We start from the raw sequence: 23,869 nt of genomic DNA, 5'->3' as shown, positions 1-23,869 counted from the left end.
TGTTTTCTTTCCCCAGTGACTTCCTCGGCACGTCTCATCCCCACGCATAACCCACAGGAACGGTTCTGTCTGGCCGCCCCGTTCCTCTCGCATACTTAACCGTCTCCCCCTACTGTCTCCCCCCTCGTACTCTCACTACACACTGTCTGAAACTCTTCCACTTGTATGCTTTAGGAGATGGATGTATCTCTTAAAACATACATACATGCATGGACTGAAGATCCCTTGATTTTTTGCGTTTGTTTGAATCCGACACCTACAGTACAACAACACAGGAAGAAGAGAGGAAGGACGAGCCACTTGTCTGCTGACGCTTGTTACGGTTCAACAGGACTGCATGAGCACAAATGATCGATATGCACTAATCTAACCAACCTCGACGTCAGCGATCCCATGGGGTGTGAAGAACCACAGACGAAGCCGAGACCGAAGGGGAGTTTGAACTACAATCACCCGACAGAGGAAGAACCAGAGCATGGGTCGGTCATCAGGATTACGAGCCATGTCCTCATATTACTAATCATCTGCCACACAGCAAACAACAACACAACGCCAGTCAAAGTGGATCTTTATTATCTTGATCTTTTTATCTTAATTATACTTAATATATTTGATCTTGGATGTAATGTTTTTGGCTCTTGGTTTCCCAATGATATCTCTCAAACCAGGAAATAACCTCTTAGAGTAATGTCTGGGTCTCTATGCCCTTCACACACATCATGGCTAGTTCAGTAGCTGTGTCTCTAATGATTACAGCTAGCTAGTCAAGTGGAACTAATAGATGATACTTGAAAATCTCAATGTCACCATTGACCACTCTGTTCAGCTAGGGCTGCTGCTGTCCAGACTACAGATGGCGGTTTATTTGTTCTTTGGCATCTGGTTGGTGGAGCGGTGTTTCATTTTAGATGGAGTGGGAGGTGGTGGGTGTCTGAGCAGCACCTGCAGTCAGGTGTGTCAGTACTGTATGCCCACCCTGTGCAGTGAGTACTAGTGGGCCGCAGTAGCCAGTAATTGACACCACCGCCCTAAGTGAGTCTTTGGGGGGAGGAAACGGTACAGGTTGTGTCTAACATTCAGAGAGAACCTTTTTCGTTCCTTTGTTTGGTGACGCAGGCTTGTGAGTCGTCCCCCACGGAATCTGTTCAGTTTTAAGGTGGAAAGAATTGAAGTCATTTAGGTGCTTTCGGGAGCTGTTGATCTAAATGTACACAGCGCTACAGGTTGAACGGGGCTGATAGTGAATCTAGGGCAACATATTCATATTCATATTCAATTAAAATGGCACTGAGCACCTCTGTCCGTTCCTCTAGCAGTCCCTCTGAGAGAGAAGGGAACAACGTTACTGTTTTCACTCTGTTTAAAGCTGACTGGCTCCTCATCATTTGTCCAACACTCACACTGCTTGTTTGTCGTTTATTTAGAGATTTGTGCTTTTGTATTTTTGGTTGTTGACACATATATTTTCTCCTCTGAAAATGACATGGTATATAACCTGTGTTTTTAATCTGCGTGTTCCAACAGGAAACTCAACATGTGGTTATGTACTGCTGGCTAAAAACGGTCAGTTATCACTGTCTTGTCACCCTATCATCTGTGATGTCTGGACAGTTTACAGGTCTGTGTTTTTTTTATAAGTCTCATGATTTATAAAAAAAAAGAACCAAGATTTCCTTTAGCGACATTGATGGAAGGTTAAGGCAGGAAGTGAATGTGAATGTTTTGTCACAAGATGAACCAGGGGAAGGAGAGACATGAGAAATCAGTATGAATATGAACAGGCAGTCAGATTACATACCCTCACATTTAGAAACTGAGAACAGATTTCTCAACTGATTTGGCACATTTCTGGGAAGAAATGGCAAAATTCAGCATTGGTTTCATTTTATTAATCAAAATACCAATCAGCTATTAATCAGCATCCCTAAGGGTGATGCAAACATCAAATCCTCCAATCAGAATCAACCTTTTAGGGTTTATTTACTGTCAAATCCAACCCACCTAACCTTAGTGTAGGTGTACTTCCATTTGTTCCACCTACTATCAACACATTTCTCTTTGATCACCATCTCCCATGACCTGTATTACCAAGAATGTTTTAAAGCTACAGCAGAGAAACTGTAATACTGTATTGATCTGGTGTATGCATGTACAGACAGATGAGTTTCGTTAGAGCTAGACGTCGTAGGCTACAGTGGGGGATGTAGAATAATTTCGATTCAAATGACAAATGTAGGCCACAAAACCTCCATGTTTGTTTGTTTGTTAAACAGGTATGTGTGCTTTTCAGAAATGAAATGCAAGAGAGTTGGCCAATTGAGATTGTGAAGGAAGGCCGTTTGAAGTCGATTCAGTATCCCCTAAATACTTGTGGAAGACATGATTGAATTTGCACTTAACTTGAAGGATCACCTGTGTGGAGTTTCATAAAACCACACCCCCACTCTGATCTACTCCTCCCTATGGACAGAAGATGGGATGTGGATCTCATCTCAATAAACCAAGCCAGCCTCTTCAAATGTCAACCTCTCAAATCCCTTTAATTCACCCATATCACCCAACTTTACAGTGATTGGTGCAGCTTGTGTTGACCTTTTCCACTTTTTATGTTTGGTGGAAATTGCCACTGAAATTGATTCTAGAAACTAAACAAGAGTTGGTATATATCACAAGAGCCAGGTTAGGAGTGTGAACACTGTTGACGGCTGTTGTTGCAGTCTGTGTGGTCAAATGTCTTCTTTTTTTTATTATTATTATCTGAAATTGCCCTTTTTGTTTTAACATTTAGATTTTCTTGCTAATATTTGTGTCAGTCTTTTTTAAGCTGCTAAACCTGACTGGACAGACAAAATATGATGTTTAAGTAACAGAATAAACTGAATGGAATGAAATCCATGCCTGGGTGTTTCTTTTTAAAGCCTGTTATGGTGAGAAGGTCTTTAAGTTTGAACTCATTACCGTTACACATGTCCAGTTTGGGAAGCAGGCTGTGAGTGAAAGACACAGTATGAAGACACAGAAATCTGCAATGCAATGTTGACTTTCCCCCAATTCCAGGGTGGTATTCCATCAAAGTCACTAAAGGAAAATCCAGGCTCAATCTAATGAATCTCATAAGAGTTATAAAAATAAGCCTGGATTTTCCTTTAGCGACATTGATGGAATACCCCCCAGACCTTCCCCCAAAAAAATCACTGTTATATCTCTATACTGACCCCACTGGCTCATGGTCTAAGAGGAGAGGGACTGACCCCACTGGCTCATGGTCTAAGAGGAGAGGGACTGACTCCACTGGCTCATGGTCTAAGAGGAGAGGGACTGACCCCACTGGCTCATGGTCTGAGGAGAGGGACTGACCCCACTGGCTCATGGTCTAAGAGGAGAGGGACTGACTCCACTGGCTCATGGTCTAAGAGGAGAGGGACTGACCCCACTGGCTCATGGTCTAAGAGAAGAGGGACTGACTCCACTGGCTCATGGTCTAAGAGGAGAGGGACTGACCCCACTGGCTCATGGTCTAAGAGGAGAGGGACTGACTCCACTGGCTCATGGTCTAAGAGGAGAGGGACTGACTCCACTGGCTCATGGTCTAAGAGGAGAGGGACTGACTCCACTGGCTCATGGTCTAAGAGGAGAGGGCAGAAGAAGACCAAGGCAACGCCTGAGGCCCCATCAGCCATGACCACATCAGTCTGACTATCCTGAAATGTCATTATGACTTTCTGAACATCCAGTAGACTGACGCATTGTAATCACAAGTAGTAGTCTTTTATTTCGTAACAATACTAATATGATTGCAGTGACTCCGAATGATAAAGGTACTTAGAGATGTTTTACACAATATTGTTTAAAGTAGCAGATTCAAGTAAAGCAGCGTCAGTATAGATTCATCAGAAGATTCACACCAAGTCCTAGAACTGCTGTTGTCCAAGTCATACTTGTAAATCAAATACAGGAGACATTTTTTTTTAAATATTCTCCATCACATGAAAAAATCCACAACATTGACAGAATGTAGACTGGCATCAAAACTCAGACAAACCTATGCAATGGTCTAGAACTGCTCCATTGATGACGACCAGGCACTTACTTAAAGTATAGATGAAAACATAACAGTGCATATAGGGATGATAAAACTAAGTTGTTCCCTACAAAAACAATGCATCATCAGTAGCAGAGATCTAGAATATTCTTACAATCTTTTTTTTCACCATTAGATGGTAAGTTCAGTTGCTTTGATTAAGGTGTTCTGGATGTTTATTCGGAGTTAATGACTTACAGTGCATGTTAACCCTACAAAACCTACATAAGGTCCCACCACTACTGGTCAACTGGACTTGCCGTCTATAGTACAGGGGCAAGCAGAGTTAACATAAGGAAAGGAGAAGGCGTGAAGGTAAGCAAAGGCAAATGGAAACCTAGCTTCCTTTGCCTGGTATGTGTGTGTGTGTGTTCTGTTCCTGATGCGCTGTCTCTGCTGTGGTGTACTGGCTGAGTAAAGCCTGATGATGAGACAGACTTGAGTAGATAACAAACATGAGGAGTCCCACCTGGACTCCCAGTGTGACGGACAGCTTCTCACTCGCGGGACTCGCTGGGGGGCTCGTTGGGGGGCGGGATCTTCACATCAGAGGGTTCCACCCCCCAGATCTCCCGGGCGTACTCCGTGATGGTCCGGTCGCTGGAGAACTTGCCAGAACCGGCGATGTTGCGGATCACCATCCTAGTCCACTCTTTAGGATTCTGGAGGGAAGCAGGAAACAGATGGTTCAGAGGCAACACATGATGTGTATGTGAGGATTCACATCACACCAACTGTTGGTGTCAAAAAGGAACCATTCCAGTCATTCAATATCCACAGAGAGAACCGCTAATATGAGCAGCTAATGTCGGGTGATCAGGTGTGCATGTGAGGGAGAGAGAGCGAGAGCGAGAGCGAGAGAGAGCGAGAGCGAGAGCGAGAGGTGACTTCAGCCACCAGCCATCAGTCCAGGTAGGTTATAGCACAACCAGACAGTGCCCCCTGGTGGAGGTTATCAACACCGTCACTGTCAAAGTACCACGTAACAAGAACCAATAAACATAAAAACACAACGAAGATATTTGGGAACAGTCCTGAATCCTGTTGATAATCCCTCACCTTGTACAGCTCATTCACCCTGTCCTGGGCTGTGATGTAGGCCTCGTAATCAGCAAACACTTTGAACCTGAGGCACGAGAGAAGAAAAGAGAACGAAGAATGAATTAAGACCTATATCCTAGGTTTACAACTGGGCGTGTTTGGCTATCATAATCATAATAATAATAATAATTCATTGTTTTTATATAGCGCCTTTCCGGGGCTCAAAGACGTTGACAATATGGGAAAAACAGAAAACACAGAAACAACAAGCAACAGATAACATGAGCACATAGAACACAGAGTTTATGAACGGGGAACAATTAACGCAGCAATGTCCGGGGGGGGGGGAGATGGTTAGGGGTAGGAGAGGTTGTATGCATGGGAGAACAGGTAGGTTTTGAGGTGGGATTTAAAAGTGGAGAGTGAGGGTGAGTCTCTGAGTGGTTGAGGGAGAGTTCCAGAGGCGGGGTGCAGCTCGTGAGAAGGTACGGTCTCCGAAGCCTTTGAGTTGAGTCTAGTTCATCGAGTGACAGTAGGAGCACTGGTGTTACTGGGTTTTACCTGTCGTGGTTCATCAGCATGTTGACCACGTCCTTGAACAGCTCCGGCTCCTTGGGACTGAAGCAGCCCGTCTTGATTTGGTCAATCGCCTGCCTCAGCTCAGGCAGACGCTCGTAATACTCTCTAGCATTGTACCTGTGGACACATACATACAACACATGACTTCCATGTCATCCAATGTGCCAGTTAAACTGCTAGAACCAGATACAGGGTTCCTACAAGTTTCAAGAAGTCCAATTTAAGACCCTTTTAAACCTTTTTTAAACCTCTTTGGATATAATTTTTTACCTATTCGCGACACCATATGATAGCTTGTTGTCATCCTCGAGGTGATGAAATTAGGGATTTCACTGCCATACAGACAAAAAAGGAAGCAAATGGGATTTTCTGAGGTTCCAGCTTGATTAATTTCCACGTAAGTAGACCTCATTTTTAGACCGAATACCGGACATTTGGGACCTTTTTAGGCCTTATGAATTGGATTGCTGGATTTTAGACTTAAAGGCTTTTTACGACCAGCGCAGGAACCCTGCAGATACCAACAGATACCAAGGTACCAAGGATGACTCCTGAAGCCTTACATGGGGGGTGCATGACCTCAAACTAATTCATCCTGGCTACCGCCCTGAGTGGATGCCAATGATTCGATTCGATTCAACTTTATTGTCATCGCAGAGTACAAAGTACTATACAACGAAATGCAGTTTAGCATCCAACCAGAAGTGCAAATAGTGACATAAGGGCATGATATAAATAGAACAAGACGTAGTGATGGGTAACTATGTAATATACAGTATGTGCTGAGGTAGTATTGTAAACATCAGTATAGTTTAGAGGTATATACAGTTATGAGCTATGTACAGTGAGGCAGTTTATATACAGTATACTGTATATATACAGTGCAGAGTATAAAAGAAGCAGTCTTATGAACAATCATTCCAATTTGAGTTCCTGGTCGCAGGCTAAGCTACTAAACCCCAGGATTCAGGTTAATATACAGAATGTCAACTCCAATTCGAAATAGACTGCACTTATATAGCGCCTTTATCCAAAGCGCTTTCCAACGGCCTCTCATTCACACACACATTCACACACCAATGGCTGCCAAGCTGCCATGCAAGGTGCCGGCCGGCCCGCTCACTGGGAGCAATTTGGGGTTCAGTGTCTTGGCCAAGGACACTTCCTTCGACATGTGGCCAGCCAGGGCTCGAACCGCCGATCTGCCAACCTTGCGATGATTTAGACGGCGGCTCTACCTCCTGCGCCACAGCCGCCCCCAATTCTATAGGTGCGGCACGATGTCGGTGTGGACGACTCGGGTCCCGTACTCACCCTGTCTTGTCCATGGCATCCACATCCTCCACCCTCATGCCGAATATGAAGAGGTTCTCCTCCCCCGCCTCCTCGGCCATCTCTACGTTGGCTCCGTCCATGGTGCCGATGGTGAGCGCGCCGTTCAGCATGAACTTCATGTTGCCCGTGCCGGAGGCCTCCGTCCCGGCGGTGGAGATCTGCTCTGATAGGTCAGCTGCAGGGATCACTGGACACGCACAACAACAACAAGGGACTCAGTCATCCTGGGTATGTCATTGGTTTGTTTGGTTTTGTTTTTTTCCCCTTTAAATTTTTTTTGGGGGGGGTTATATTCTCTTTCTATTGCCTATTTGAATGAATGAATGAATGAATGAATGAATGAATGAATGGTCTTTATTGTCATTGCTATAGTACAGGTACCAAACAACGAAATTTAGGAGGGGTGGCTCCCCTGGTGCTAGGAAAGAAAAAAAACACTAAAAAAAACACAAGAAGGGAAGGAGCTGGTTTACATAAATAAAGGCTATGTACACTATCCACTATACTATACTGTACAGATAGACGACTAGGGTTGTCATATTGCACATAGTGTTATTGCACATTCATTTGAAGTGTCGCAGTTTGCAGGCTAGAAATGTACACATTTGTGCCTCAGCACTACACCTGATTTTTTCAGTCCAGCAGCTGCCATCAATCCGTCCAGACTGTCCAGGGCCCAGAACCTAGGTCTTTGCTGTGTTCAGGGCCTGGACACACTGTTTCCGTAGGTATTTCTTTTATTCTTATTCTTATATATTTTTCTTTCCTTTATAGCACTTCTTTATTGATCTCTGTATTTTGTTCAGTCATTTTCATATTTTTATTTTATTTATTTTTACACTGTAATCACGTTCTATGACCAAGAGAGACGCTCCATTAGCCACTCTGGGGTTTCCTTGCACCTGATCTCTCTGATGTGTTATGGTTATTGTTACTCTCTCTGATGTATTATGGTTATTGTGTGTATGAATTTTTTTTTTTTTTACTGTGTGCTAAATAAATAAAATCATGCCTAGTAACATGTAGACTTTGAACCTTATCCTTTTGATATTCTAGAAAAAACATATACCGGTATATATATTCCGATCATTCCGCAGTTTTTTTTACAGTCAAAGGGCAAATGACATTCTATTTATCTGCGTCCAAACTGCCTTCCTTTCCTGTGTTCAATAACAGATCTCAGTACTGGAAAGGGTTGAATCATATTGCTTACACTGTCCCAATCCTTTTATATTAGTATGGAGTGCAAAATAACAGCATCCGCACACTCAAACAAACAAACAAAAAAAACAAAGTTTATTGCGTGCTTTCGGTCGTAGACCTTCTTCAGGCATAAAGCAGACAAGTGAATGCCGTGGTTTTAAGGGTTCAAACAACATATCAGTCTTATTGGAAAGGACATAAGGAATGGCGCCTCTCAGACTACTGTGACCCAAGGCCCCCCCTTACCTTTCTCTGCCAGGGAGACCCTGTAGTTCTCCAGGTAGATGACCTTCAGCCGGTCTCCCACTATGGGGTCGTTGTTGACCACCTGACCGACCGAGGTGATCAGCTTGATGATCATTTTAGCCATGTGGTAGCCCGGTGCAGCCTGGGTAAAAAGGATATTGATGAGAAACACTTCCATTAAAAGGATTTAAAGGGATGGTTGTTGTGACTATGCTGACACTTGCATTCATAACTAAATGACAAATATGTATTTAAAAAAACATCTGGATGGATCAAGAACATTGATCCCCTCTAACACCCCAATACACAAAATGACTAAATGATTACGACATCATCTATACCATCTACATAACAATATTGTACCTCATGCAGTCATCAACAAATGTCACAACGTCACATGTGATTGGCCATGGTTACATACCTTTCCTCCAATCATCACGGTTCTGGGGACAAAGTGCTTGTTGGGTTCCTTTTTAATCCCTGCGCAAAGAAGAGAAGACATGTTGAATCTTTTCACCAACTAGAACCTAATGAACTAATTCTATTTTATTCTAATCACAGTTCCAATTTCTTATATCTTTACACCTTTTGCCTCACTGAAGTTCACTCTTCCACAGGCAGGGGGCACCCCCCCACACACACAAGGATCTCTGATCTCGATTTGCTCAATAAAACAGTTGGCTCAATGTTTAACTAGGGTCTATCATTATGGATGCAAATCACTGTGTCATGAGTAGTGCAGTGGGTGCCAATACGTGAGCTTAAAATGATAAGGTTCTATCTCCGTTTAGGGTAGTTCAGAGATATTGAGCGTCAAAGTTTTTACATTCCATTTTGTTTTGTGAGATGGAACCTTTGTATTTTACTAACTAAATAACACCACACAGGCATTAATAAACACCTAATGGATCCGATTATGTAAAAAAAACTCAATCTTGACAAAAATGGAGATAGAACCTACCTAGAATTCTAACGTCACGAATAGTTGAAGACAGGGTTGGAGTACTTACGGTTGTAGAAGGTGATGATGTGGAGGCAGTTGAGCAGTTGCCTCTTGTATTCATGGATCCGCTTCACCTGGATGTCAAAGATGGACTCTGGGTTGATCTTGACTTTGTACTCCTCCTCCAGGTACGCTCCGAACTTCTGCTTGTTCTCCTGGAGCCACAAGGGGGGGGGGGGGTGAAAAGGGTTTCTCCAAGTCTGGTCTTGACATCATAAAGTCAGTGTAAACTTTGTATTTTGGATTATTGGTGAACAACGTTGACCCTACGGTAGTACCTGTTTAACCTTGGCCACGTCGCGGATTAAAGCGTCATCGTCAATGAAGTCCAGCAGCTTCCTCAGCTGGCAGAGGTCTGTCATGAAATCCTCTCCGATTCTCTACAGTGAGAGGACGAGGCATTATTAGTATGAAACCCAATGTTCAATAGTATGTGACTTTTTTCCCCCTCATACAACATCTGGCCCCTGTGTCTTAAGTTGAGAGATTCCCACTGGGACCAGACATACAAACAACATGTATTAATTAATAATAATAATTCATAAAATGTATATAGCGCTTTTCCGAGGCTCAAAGACACTGACAACATGGGAGAAACGGAAAACACAGAAACAACAATTCACTCACTGCAAAGTAAGTCACTTTGGATAAAAGCGTCAGCTTAATGGCATATATTATATTATTATCTGCTTGAGCCTGTCTGGAGTGGTGGGTGGGGTTTGCACCACAGGGACTATTCCGTTTGTTCCATTATGCCACAGGCAAAACCAATCAAACACAGCCAACCTTGAACCTAGGCCTGTAGCCTGGATGTTATTGACTTTAGGTCAGAGTGGAATTATTCATATGCAAAACACACATTCTTTATACGGCCCTCATGGGTAGAATCTGATTTGAACACCCAGGCTCACTCCTCTTGTGGATCAACAACGTTCTTAGTTTAACACCTTTCACACAACAGAAGATTCACCTGAAACTTACAGGGTTCCCTCACCTTCTGAAACATAAAAGTCAAGCACTTTTCAAGGACTTTCAAGACTCAATTCCCTCAAATTCAAGGACCCAATACAGCATAGTTTGAGACAGATCTAGATGAGAATTTATAGAATAGGTTTTTAACTATCCGCTCACAGACAACAATTAAAAAGAGAGGCTTTTGAATGTAGAGGCTTGAACACTAGATGGTCTCTTGCCTTCTCTACCACAGCACAGCAAAACAATATATTGTGAAATATAAGTTACTGTGTTAAGTTAAGCAATGTGACTTATCTACTATAATATATTTTTTAGAGAGAGAGAGGGGAATTCAAGCACTTTCAATGACCCATGTCTATTTTCAAAGGCCTTGATTTTTTGTTTTCTCAAATTCACAAACTTTCAAGGATTTCAAGGAGCCGTGGGAACCTTGTACTTAAAGGAGCTGGCCGTAGGTTTATTGGAAGTCTTTTTGCTCTGGCCACTGTGGTGAAATTTAGGTTAAAGTTCCAAACCACCCCAGAGACAGAAAGGCCAACATCAGTTACTCCACTAGGAAGCCCCTGGCAGTGACAAACATAGGCAGCTTATTTTCTGTTCAGCGTTCGTAAATGAAATATTTCTTTCAAGGGAATCTCATTCCTTGATCGCTGCCGATTAAAGATAATCGTTACAACCATTCGAAAACTTCCAGAAGGCTTGAATGTTACGTACTGGACCTTTAAACTACAAAGCCTTCGGTAGCCGGAACCCTCTGGAACACCCTACCTCAGCGATGATGTCAGCCAGGCCGGGGTTGCACAGCAGCAGCCAGCGACGAGGAGTGATTCCATTGGTCTTGTTCTGGAACTTCTCTGGCTCCATCTCATAGAAGTCCTTGAAACTGTTAGAAGAAGAAGTGCATTTTCAAAACATTTTCCAGGTATACACAGGGTTCCCACACCTTCTGAAACATAAAATTCAAGCACGTTTCAAGCACCTTTCAAGCACGTTTCAAGCACCTTTCAAGCACCTTTCTTCCCTCAAATTCAAGGACCCAACACATCATAGTTTGAGATAGATCTAGATGAGAATTTATATAATAGGAACTATCTGCTCACAGACAATTTAAAAAAAGTGAGAGAGAGAGGGGAATTCAAGCACTTTTAATGACCCATATCTATTTTCAAAAACATTTAAGGCCTTGATTTCTTTTTCTCAAACTCACAAACTTTCAAGGATCTCAAGGACCCGTGGGAACCCTGTATACATGAAGTCCAGTGGTTGTCTTTTGTCGATTGTTAAATATAAAACCTGTTAATAAATCAATTCAAATGCAAAGCAGTCACTATAATTATCTATCGCAGTTCATACGAATAATGAAAACAAACAGCGCAGATGGGACACTCACACAGTACTCTTGACGATGTTGGAGTGGATTTTGGCAACTCCGTTGACGGCGTGTGAGCCCACCACACACAGGTGGGCCATGTTGATCCTCTTGGGGTCTCCCTCTTCCACCAGGGACATCCTTCTCAAGCGGTCGTCGTCCCCTGGGAACATGGCAGCCACCCTCTGAGGGAACAGGACAAAACCAAATGAGTGAAAATCCACGAGGGTCCCAAGTGTATACTGTTATTTGCTCTGCAGTACAGTAGCCTAAAGGTTGAGAACACCTAGATTTACTCTCTAACTGTGGGAAAGAGCAAGGCACATTCAAAAAAGGAGAGTTCCAGAACTCCAGGCTGAGTACTGTGTAGTGGACAAGATGGATCTGTGTCATCAGTGAATAAAGGTGAATAGGGACATTTGCTGTTTCCTGCTGAATTAACATGTCAGAAGGACCAGGCTTCTCCATAAGAACCCTATTCTACACTACAGAGTCCAACCCGACAGAACTGAGCTGAGCGTTGCTGGACCTGGAAATCTATCCACCATAGTTGCTGAAACAGCGCCAGAAGAACAATGTGAAAAGGAAAGAGCCAGCACGGTCAGGTTTATCCTTTTTTTATCCTTTTTTTTTCAGACGCCTTATTCCAAAGCGACATACACTCAATACATTTGACTAAGCAAGTGAATCATCAATCCACCAATCCTCCATGATAGAAGGAAAAACTTTTTTTATATAGACACTGGAGAAACAGAGAAACAGTACAGGGGGGGCAGTAGAAGTCTTGGGGGACACAGTAAAGGGGGAAAAGCAGGTGTCTAAGGAGACGCAGTGCTGGGGGGTAGTAGATGTCTCAGGAGAAGCAGTTAAGGTGTGAGGTTATGGTTTTGGGTCGGCCTTTGGGTAGTGTGTCCATCTGACCTGAAGGTGGCGGTGGTTGATCTCGTAGACGAGGTCCAGGTGGCGGGGCAGCAGCTTCTCAAACAGGTGGACGGGCCAGCGCTCCAGAGCCTCGGGCAGCACCGTGTGGTTGGTGTAGGCACAGGTCTGGGTCGTCAGCTCCCACGCCTGCAGCACAGGACAGATGGAGTGAGGAGAGGAGAGAAAGAGAGAGAGAGGAACAGGAGGGATGGAGTGAGGAGAGGAGAGAGAGGCACAGGAGGGATGGAGTGAGGAGAGGAGAGAGAAAGAGAGAGAGAGGCACAGGAGGGATGGAGTGAGGAGAGGAGAGAGAAAGAGAGAGAGAGGCACAGGAGGGATGGAGTGAGGAGAGGAGAGAGAAAGAGAGAGAGAGACACAGGAGGGATGGAGTGAGGAGAGGAGAGAGAGAGGCACAGGAGGGATGGAGTGAGGAGAGGAGAGAGAGAGAGAGAGACTCCAAGACTGATGTCAGTATTGTTTTACAATAAAAGTGCATCAAACTAGATGAGGTAAACGATGTGATGTGATATGATTTGCTAAGATAAAGGGACAAAAGGAAAAATGCAATAACATTTAGCTGTACTTTACTGTATGTGTACATTCATCAATTAATTTCAGACTGTATGGTAGAAGGAAGTGTTCCGTAGGACACTTAGACGGAAGCAACATCCAATTTGGTTGTTAAGTCTGACGTCACGTGTGTACCAGTGTACTAAAGCGGTAGAATGACAGTTCAATATTTTTTTTAGACTCAGATCTATTCATACAACAAGGGACACAGCAACGTTGGACCCGGAAACAGTATTATCGCCTGGTCGATACGTCACGACTTAACAACCGAATACCCTCCCACCCAACCCACCCAACCTCACCCAACTCCACCCAACCTCACCCAGCTCCACAACAGGCTAGGTCAGATCAGCTAGATCAGTTACCATGATCACTTTCCTCAAACAATGCAGCCCTAGAAAAGCTCTGGTTTCCTGTTCAATGCAACAAAGCAACCCCACCACACTGACTGTCCCTGCTTCCACCTGTCCCACTGAGGGCCATGTCTGAGGGCCCTGTCTGAGGGCCATGTGTCCCTTACCTTCTCCCAGTCCAACTTCTCCACATCCACCAGGATCCTCATCAGCTCAGGGATGGCCAAGGCAGGGTGGGTGTCGTTCAGCTGGATGGCCACCTAACCAAAGAAGGGGGAAGAGGGGTGGCAATGTGTCAATAAATGGGTTTTAGCGAATTCTAAATAAACGAATATCAAATCTTAGGGAAAGATTTGGACAAACGGCACCCCGGGGGGAGACAGAGACGCACCTTCTCAGGGAAGGTCTCGAAGGAGGTCCTGACGGGGTCTCTGCAGCCAAACTTGGAGGACTTGAAGCGACGGATGATGTCCTGCAGCGTGGCGGCCACCACAAAGTACTCCTGCTTCAGACGCAGCTCCTTGCCTTCGAAGAACTACACACACACACGCACACTTAGGAATGGACCTATCGCTAAGCCACGCCCCCTTTGAAAACTCAGACAAACAAACAACCTTCACTGTCAGTGACTGACTGACCTACCGTAACTGAATGACATTCAATGACTTACAATGGCGGGAGTTGGCAAATTTCGGATTTCGGATTTACCACAGCAAGTAATAGACATGTTTTTTTTTAAAGATGACAAGAATATTTTGTCTAGAAGCTTTTAGAACCATTAGATATTAGCGAGTTGTTTGTCCGAGTTTTCTCTTTCCTGTAGTGACTTTTGCTGTGATATGATTGGACAATTTCTATTCAATTCCCCTGACATAGATAGTGATGATTGAGTCATCCCAAGATCTTTCGGTCAAACGGAAGATGTTAAAGCACCAAAACATTGATACTCTAAAGTGCTTGGCGTGGGGTGCCCATGCAACGGCTGACTGTCTGACAACCTCTCACACTAACATGTCATATTCAGCAGGGGTATGAGCGCCGCGGGTGGATGACACTTAAGCCCAATTTATGCTTCTGCGTCGAATTTACGCGTGGCTACGCCGTAGCTCGCGCAAGGGCTCTCCCGGTTTATAGTTCTGCGTTGGTCTTTACGGCTCCGCGTTGGTCGGTGTACTCATAGCGGCATAATAGCGATCAGAAAACATATTTTTGTTATGCTTGTTGTAAAGAAAATGTCTAAAATGCATTGAAATGACAGTAAACTAAGATAATAAGATGGTTATCATAATTTTTCAAATCTTTATTAATAAGTAATTACAGAAAAAGTAAATGACATTTCTGTCATGACTTCCGCATTTACGAGAGAGTCGGAATGTGACGCTACCAAGCGGACCAATCACAGTTCTTATAGATAACTTTACATGAAATATGTCTATCATAAATATAATTGAACAGCCATGGGGCTCCCTGTAACTAATCATTTATTTCTAAATAAACAGGATTGTACATCTCGTAAATGTGAATCGCGCTATGGGAAGGCTGTGCCTGCGCTTCCATAGGGCGCTCCGTTGGAACGGTGTACTCATACCGGCATAATAGCGTTTTTTTGTTTGTTATGCTTGTTGTAAATAAAAGTTCTATGATGCATTGAAATGACATTAAACTAAGATAATACGATGGTTATCATACTTTTTCAAATCTTTATTAATAAGTAATTACAGAAAAAGTAAATTACATTTCTGTCATGGCTTCCGCATTTTGGCCGACGAGAGAGTCGGAATCATGTCGTAATCATGTGCTACCAAGCGGACCAATCACAGTGCTTACGGTTGCGTAGGCACTGCCGCGTAGTTACATTTTTGGAGAGGTGCGCGTCAACCTACGCAAGCCTACGCCGTCGATTTTACGCAGAAGCATAAATTGGGCTTTAGTGACAATACTGCTTTTATTTATCAAGGGTCAAAGTAGGCAAAGACTGTTGCTTTAGACAGCTCCTCGGTTCTCCCTCTGCTCCATCCATACCATGCTCAGCGTGTATTGAGTAAGCCAGGATTTCCTCATCCTCATAACTTGGAACAGCTGGTGTGCTGAATCATGTTCACGTTACGCAAGACTCTGCACTAAGGTTTGAGTGAGTGTGTGCGCTGCACTGCAAGTAGTCTACGCTGCTGTGCTGCACTGTGGCTCACCACAGATCTGATGTTGTGTCCTTATTAGGTGATGGCTGTGGAAAACACACCACACAGCCCCCAAGTGACCCTGTGAGTGAATCTCTCTCTCTCTCTCTCTCTCTCTCTCTCTCTCTCTCTCTCTCTCTCTCTCTCTCTCTCTCTCTCTCTCTCTCTCTCTCTCTCTCTCTCTCTCTCTCTCTCTCTCTCTCTCTCTCTCTCTCTCTCTCTCTCTCTCTCTCTCTCTCTCTCTCTCTCTCTCTCTCTCTCTCTCTCTCTCTCTCTCTCTCTCTCTCTCTCTCTCTCTCTCTCTCTCTCTCTCTCTCTCTCTCTCTCTCTCTCTCTCTCTCTCTCTCTCTCTCTCTCTCTCTCTCTCTCTCTCTCTCTCTCTCTCTCTCTCTCTCTCTCTCTCTCTCTCTCTCTCTCTCTCTCTGTGTTCATTTTGACTCGGAACACATAGTTTCTGCACCATAGAGGTCATAGAGGTCATGAATAAACTCACATTATCGTTGGGATAAAGGACTCGTGAGATGTTCTCTGCCAGGTTGCGGTCCAACACAGCTTCAATGTAGTCTCCGACATTGACTGGTCAAGAGAGAGGAGGGTTACATACAGGTAGTACAAGTTATAGGACTGTGTAAGCAACCCTTTGAATGGTTACAACTGTCATGCTACAACCAACCACAATGGACCTACAGTATCTCTAAGCCACGGCCCCTTTGAAAACTCAGACAAACAAACAACGCTTCACTGACAGTGACTGACTGACCGTGACTGAGTGACATTTAATGACTTACAATGGCGGGAGTTGGCAAAATTCGGATTTCTGATTTACCACAGCAAGTAATAGACATGTTTTTTTAAAGATAACAAGAATATTTAGTCTAGAAGTTTTTCACCATCAGATATTACCGAGTTGTTGGTCCGAGTTTTCTGCCTGTAGTGACTTTTGCTGTGATATGATTGGACAATTTCTATTTTGGGGCGTGGCTTAGCAATGGGTCCATTCCTTTCATGAGCCCAGTAAACCCAGTGACTTGCGTTTCTCATGGCGACACACAAGTGTCACACAAGTAAACAGGAACCAGACCTGACACTGGGGCCGTCATCTAAATCAGACATTGGTCAAAAAGTAAAAAGAAAGAAATTCTTTCAAACACTTTGAGCATTGTGCTTAAACCCAGCTCTGGTCTAAATAGACTAGAAACTCAGAAAACTACGAGAACAAAGACAATGACACGATCCTCTGACGGTCTCCCGTCAACAGGAACAGAATGTCAGAGGTTTTGAAATGTGTATTTTTTTCAGTTTGGGAGTTGGTCAACTTCGTTTAAGATAGTCTGGTAGTTCTTGAAATACAGCAGGGCGAAACAGCCTAACCTCTGCGTCCTTACACAGGGCCGTAACCACTGGCAACGTTGGCTTGCTGCCCCATCCTCCCCCCCACCAATGGGGAGATGGGCATTGTGTTGGTATAGGGGGGCCAACACTTTATATTCCAAACAGCTTCTTCCTAAGGTAGGCAACTTCCCCGTTGCCAAGCTGTGCATAAATAAACCCATTTATCTGGGCCTGACTGGGCTTGACCTGAGCTCATATTAGTGTTTTGTCCCTGGCTCGCTGTGCACTCAGTGTACGTGTAACCAAACCAACTGGCTACGACCATAGGAAAACATTCATTGGTTTAAATGTCAGGACCAAATATTCAAAATGGATCATTTGGAACAAATGGAACATTCTAAGAGAACGTCAGGCAGTACAAAGGGACTTATAAGCAGGTTATATCAAGGCATCACATGGTTGAAGGACACCACAGATTACGTGCGAAACAACGACGGGAAAAAAAGAACTGGACATTGAAATAACCGAGGACATGTGGCTGAATGGCTGGAAGTCATCCTCTACCAACTCTCTGAACTGGAGGGACTTCTGCTGGAAAAATTGGAGTCGTTTTTTTTCCCCATTACCCCAAAACAGAAATCTAAACAAACTCGTACCCAATTAGGTTGTTGGAGGGAATGTGGAGAAATCAGGGCTTATCACACACATATCTTCTGGTCCTGCCCCTCTATTCAGACCTTTTAGAAGGAAATAACAGCAATAACCTCCAAAACCCTGGGTTTTAATATCAGTATAACATTTACCGCCCTATACCTTGGTCTTATTCCGACTGAACTAAGTAAAGAAGATGACTACGTCGTAAAGATTTTTGTTGGTGGCAAGTAAAAAGGCCAAAAAACTGTCTCCATAAAAACTGTCCAACTGCTGACCTCTGTCAATATTGTGAACCAACTGCATCACCTAGAACAAACGACTCACACTATAAGGCTCCAAAAACAACTGGGAGAAGAAAAAAATTGTGTATATATTTAGCCAATGTATCTGATTCGTCATGATCATTCTTGGTACAATATATAACAATGTATGTTAGATCAGCACAAATTCTGTACTGATTTAATTTGACCATTCCATGACCTCACATTAGTTTTGTGGTTTTTTCTTTTTATACTATTGGGATTTGTTTGTAAAGCATCTGTTTGTTTGTGAGTTTCTTATACCTAAAGTGAAAATGTTCATAAATAAAAAGTTTGTAAAAATATATATATATATTTATTTATTTTCTCAGGCCAAAAGTGGCCACAGAGTTCAAGGGAGTTCAATGTCTGCATACCAGAGAAGTGTAAAGCTAGAGAGAAATGTGCCTACATTGACAGCAATACAACCTCAATGCTGTGCTCTTATCACAGCTCTAGCTCTGAGCCTCAGCCCTGCCTCTTACTGCTGAAGTGCTCAAGTAGTTACCAAGCCCTCATGTAGAAATGATTAATTAGAACAAGGTAAACAAACCCTAAATAAAACATTGACGTGTTTACATACAGTCTTGCAGATTGAAGTCATTGGGTGCCTTGGCAGACCACAGTCTCATGGTGTTAACAGTGTTGTTCTTGTACCCGGGCACAGGGGTGTCGTAGGGCATGGCCAGGACAACCTAAAAGACAGGAGACGGTAGTGATTTGAGGAGAGACAGTCATGGGAGCAGTACGCAGGCATGAGAGGTGATTATTATTAGGCAAGTGTTTGGCAAGTGTTTGTCTAATGATGTGTGCTCGTATCCAAGTGAGTGAGTCGTCTTTTTATCAACTGTTACATACACAACTCCTCGCGTTGTCATCTCCGTCCTCGAAAAGTATTGGAGGACAATATCATATCGTTTTCTTGTACATTTTTGAAAAATAATATAGAATATATTAGATTTAGGCAATAAATATAATTTAATTTCAATAAAAAAATAAATGTTTTTATCAATGTAATTTCCTCAAAAGTGACTCAAGCCATTATTTTAAGAAGGTGACGATATGTAAAGGGGAGGAGCCTAGATCTTCTCCTCCTATGCGTTTTCAGAAGGACGGGAGTGGAGGACTGAGGAGAGGGCGAGGGGGGATTGTGCTCCTAACTGTTGAGAAAAAGCTATTGTGTCTGTGTGAATTCTCTGCTATAGTGGACTGGCTGAGTCAAGGCTGATGGGACTGTGTTTCCTCATTGCTATGGACGAAGCCTGTTTTTGTGGGACAGACCTCAAGAGAGAGGAGTGTGTGATGCACACTCACCTGGGTGTCCACCCACTTCACTTCCTCCCCTGTGCGTTCCACTCGGCCATAGAAATGCACAGGTAGCATGTACTCTGGGCGGGCCTTCTCCCATGGGTTTCCATAGCGCAGCCAATCGTCTGCCTCCTCAACCTTAGTAGTAAAACAGTGAGATCATTCAAGTAAGAATCCATCGCAGCCTCTGAAAGTGACCAAAATATGTCCTCCTTAAGACTCCACCCCCTCACCTGCCAGCCATTGGTGATCTTCTGGTTGAAGATGCCAAACTCATAGCGGATGCCGTAGCCATAGGCTGCCAGGCCTAGGGAGGCCATGGAGTCCAGGAAACAAGCTGAAACGGAGGATGGGAGCCGTAGAGGTCCATAACGGAGGATACATTCTCCTTGCGATGACACGCATCTCGTAATTAAGTGAATGGTTGAATTGACTTCACAGAGTGTTTGATCTGTTACCTGCAAGGCGCCCCAGTCCCCCATTTCCCAGCCCAGCATCCTCCTCGATCTCCTCCAGCTCCTCCATGTCCAAGCCCAGCTGGTCAGGACAGAGAGAACTGGTTAGAGAAACAGTAACACAGACGACACTCGGGGCAGAAACAACCGTGAGTTGTTATCTTTGTAATCACACACAAACCCCACTACCTATAGCATATATAAGAACTTCCTGGTTGAGTGTACGGATGTCGAGCAAAAATGAGGAAAAGCCTGTTTTGTTTTTTGTGATTCAATCTAACTAGGCCTAAACAAAGGGTGCACAGTCTCTTACTGAACAGTGCCAACGTCTATAAAAAACTGCATGGAGATACTACAAATCCCGCATTGCTTTGCACAGTTTGCAGGATATCATACAGCGGGTCCAGGGCTGAAGAACTGCCATCAGTAGAAACTACGACAATGTGAGACTAAGAGAGGTCTTGTCTGTCTCCTAAAACACAGCCCCCCCCCCCTTTACTGTAGCATCAAACTGGCAGCTATGGTACCTCTTACCTAACTGGGACTGCAGGTGAATGGTATAATGACACCCCTATCCAGTGACAGAACACGGCCCAATTCAGTGCTGAAGCTGGGCTTTGTAACACTGGCACAGAAAGCATGAGACTCTAAAATGCACACTCACACAGGTAGGTGTACATGCACACCCACACAATGCAAACCTGATGAAATTCTAAACAGACGGGACAGAGCGACAGAATGATTTGGGTTTACCTGGTACACCGCCTCATCGCAGGTGTTCTGCAGGCCCAGGTTGATCATGGTGTTCTGAAGGGTCCGACCCATATAAAACTCCAGAGACAGATAGTGGATCCTCTGAGGATAAAAAGGATAAAGAGTGTGAGCGATTAATTTAAGACAGAGCAAAAAAAATGATTCCCTATACCTACAGCAAACACACACTTTTATGCAAAGAGCAGCTGGCATTATTTATTCTGGGGAATATTTTTCCTTCAGGTCTGGCATTGATTCTGATAACAATAAAAGTCTGGTACAAACCTGGAAACGATCACATAATGACATATCTATTTGACCTCCTGAGATATCTGTGTTTGGCTGGAGCAGCCCCAGTGCATTGTTGTCAATACTGCAACTTTGTCTCAAACTGACTGAACCCAAAGGCATTGCTAACCCTAACTGTAATTCTCAAGTAAAAAGGTAGACATCTCGTGATTTAGCTACTACAGGGCAAATTCTGCTGTGGACACAGGAAGTGTTCAGCACATTGAATGGGGAGATGTATAAATTAGAGCAAACTCTGTTATCAAACGCATGTTATGCAATATTGGACGTGTTCAGTATGCTTGTGTTCATACAGAAATGTACAATAGAAGGTATGGCTATGAGAAACATGTAAAGCATCTGACTATGCCGACTCCAATATTCAACATATTAGAGTTAGCACAAGACTACGACTTGTGGGACCTCGTGCTGTTGCCTGATGAGACCTTGTTCCTGATCATAAAGAAGACGCATCCTCTGTATTCTCCTCTTACAGTGGAACAGACAGATGATGTTTGTTATGATAAAAACCAAACAGATGTTGTTAACATGGGCTAATAAACACCCATATGGAGCAGAGTGGGTGCTGGTATTAAACAGAGCTTTCATTCACTGAAGTCGGACAGAGGCACATGGAGTAGCTACCTCAGCCTGCACAGAGTTGAATCATTGTAGATTTTCCCTGATTTCCTATGGAGTAGAGAGAACACTACCGGCTCTGTACCTACCTGTCCCGACCTCACCCCATCATGTCCAGGGCAGTCAGGGGCTACCTGACTACATTGACAGCAATACAACCTCCATCATCAATGGTGTGCTCTTATCACAGCTCCGAGTCCTTAATTAAATACATCAGGCAGCATCGGTAGCTGCCTCACCACTATGGCAGCTGACATGTACAACTATTTACTCCACTGTCAATGGCTGTAGATGCCTGTCAAAGGGTTAAAGCCATGGGGTGCTAGCAGCAAAATGTACAGTTACGGTACACGAGGTGAGCTGAAACAAGGAAACTGACAGTTCAACTGAAGTTACTGGGTAGATGAATCATCTTGATCCTAAAGGTTAGAAGAAGTAAAACATGCAGTTGTTACGATATCAGCATTATCATTCTAATGGAAGTGTGGCATGACAACATTGGAACATAAACCAGGAAGCCGAAACCCCCAATACCACTTATTAGAATATGTCCGCCGAATTGACTTTATTTCCTTTACCTTTGGATCCTTCTCGTAATAATATTGCTGAGTGCGGATCCATCGGCCAACGAGGTGGTCCCTCACCGTGTGAGCCAAGGCGAAGTAGTAGTCCCGCGGGGTGGCTACGTTTCGATCTTTGACCAGAGTGAAGTGCAGATGCCTGTTGAAGCTTTTCTTAATTTCGGCGACATCGCCCAGTCCTGCGATGCCCCGCACGCTGATCTGCTTTCTCTTCTCACTGTCAGTCAATGGCGTGGCCATGGCTTCTACTAATCTGGATGATTTCTAACTTCAGCGTTTTAGGTTTGATTCGATCGAGGTGCCCCCGTACCCCCCTGCTAACAAACACAGGTGACTGGAGTCGGTACAGATGAACCCGCAGCAGGCAGCACCCAATATGAAGGAACTCAGCGACAGAGACACACCCCTGGACAGAGAGAGACACACCCCTGGACGCGAATTTGCGGAACCTAGGATGGTAGGGGATGGTAGGGCAATACCGCTACCTGATTGGTTGGCGAAGCACTCGTGAAGAGCCCCCTCATTGACTCGCCAGCCAATGAGGGGGCTCTTCACGAGTGCTTCGCCAACCAATCAGGTAGCGGTATTGCCCTGCCTTCCCCTACCATCCTAGGTTTCGCAAATTCGCCCCCTGGACAGAGAGAGGGGAGGGCGTTCAAAACCATTGTCCCTTATTGGTTCAACAGGGAAACGAAAAGCGGGGGCCACGTTCAACAGGTTATACCTGTGACCTGTTTAGTAGGCGTTTATAGTATGCAAGATGATGACGTGTTACAGTATGCGAAATGTATGAACATTGAGTATACTCCAAATGCCATGTTGACATACTGGGCTGGCCTTTTCGTGTAGTATGAATTCAATGGACACCATTCAGGAAGTCCTTTCCGATTTTATTCCCACAATAATTCAACATGTATCCACCCACAAAGTAGTGGTTTAGTTTGTCAATACTTATATACTACTATATACTTATACATATACTTTCATTCCATACATTTCGGACACTCACTTGACATACATACTCCTTTTCATTTAAGTTATACTGCATGATAATCGGTTGCTAGGAGACGGAGAAATGTTACCCTTGTAAGTTAATGAAAGACTGTTATTATTCAAGTGTTTGCTGTGTCTGATATATTATAAGCATAATGTAATGTATATGTGTATGTATCATGTAACATACACTCACCGGCCACTTCATTATGTACACGTTTTCAACTGATCCTTAACGCAAATATCAAATCAGCCAATATGGCCGGTTAGCTCAGTTGGTTAGAGCGTCGTGCTAATAACGCGAAGGTCGCGGGTTCGATACCCGTACTGGCCAATACTTTGGAGGTTTCCATGGCCCTCTGCATATGTAGCAACTCAATGCATTTAGGCATGTAGACATTAGACCTGTAGATACACGTCTGCGGCTGTTTGGGCTAGGCCCCTTAATTCCAGTGAAGGGAAATCTTAATGCTACAGCATACAATGCGATACTAGAGAATTGTATGCTTCCAACTTTGTGGCAACAGTGGAAGGCCCTTTCCAGTTTCAGCATGACAATGCCCCCATACACAAAGTAAGGTCCATAATGACATGGTTTGCCCAGGAGGTGCTCTGGGAGAACTTGACTGGCCTGCACACAGAGCTCTGACCTCAACCCCATCCAACACCTTTGGGATGAATTGGAACTCCGACTGCGAGCCAGTCCTTCTCGCC

The 23,869-nt window shown here is 44.0% G+C and overlaps 2 protein-coding genes across 4 annotated transcripts in view; one reads left to right on the top strand and one right to left on the bottom strand.

Annotated features, from left to right (window-relative positions):
• abhd12 (abhydrolase domain containing 12, lysophospholipase) overlaps positions 1-2,858 on the top strand; it is a 29,154-nt gene extending 26,296 nt beyond the window's left edge. The window contains exon 14 of the mRNA XM_080539187.1: positions 17-2,858. Coding sequence (XP_080395313.1) covers positions 17-50 — 34 coding nt within the window. The 3' untranslated portion in view covers positions 51-2,858. The remainder of the gene's footprint in view (positions 1-16) is intronic.
• Positions 2,859-4,351: 1,493 nt separating this feature from the next.
• pygb (phosphorylase, glycogen; brain) lies at positions 4,352-22,402 on the bottom strand (the record flags this gene model as incomplete). Of its 3 annotated transcripts, XM_080542777.1 has the most annotated exons (20): positions 4,352-4,743; positions 5,141-5,207; positions 5,684-5,818; positions 7,016-7,223; positions 8,486-8,627; positions 8,907-8,965; positions 9,496-9,643; positions 9,767-9,868; positions 11,232-11,346; positions 11,854-12,017; positions 12,754-12,900; positions 13,844-13,936; positions 14,068-14,211; positions 16,347-16,429; positions 18,722-18,833; positions 19,453-19,584; positions 19,680-19,783; positions 19,905-19,983; positions 20,655-20,756; positions 22,160-22,402. In XM_080542777.1, the coding sequence occupies 20 exons, from the start codon at positions 22,400-22,402 to the stop codon at positions 4,579-4,581; spliced, it is 2,544 nt and encodes an 847-aa protein (XP_080398903.1). In that variant the 3' UTR covers positions 4,352-4,578. The 3 variants fall into 3 exon arrangements, with proteins under 3 accessions (XP_080398903.1, XP_080398904.1, XP_080398905.1); XM_080542778.1 differs by lacking the exon at positions 20,655-20,756; XM_080542779.1 differs by lacking the exons at positions 19,905-19,983; positions 20,655-20,756 and having other exon boundaries at positions 19,680-19,700.
• Positions 22,403-23,869: the final 1,467 nt, after the last annotated feature.

The sequence above is a fragment of the Nansenia antarctica genome (genome assembly GCF_963989245.1).
Source record: "Nansenia antarctica genome assembly, chromosome: 1".
Classification (NCBI taxonomy): domain Eukaryota; kingdom Metazoa; phylum Chordata; class Actinopteri; order Argentiniformes; family Microstomatidae; genus Nansenia; species Nansenia antarctica.
This window is presented reverse-complemented; position numbering and strand designations above follow the sequence as displayed.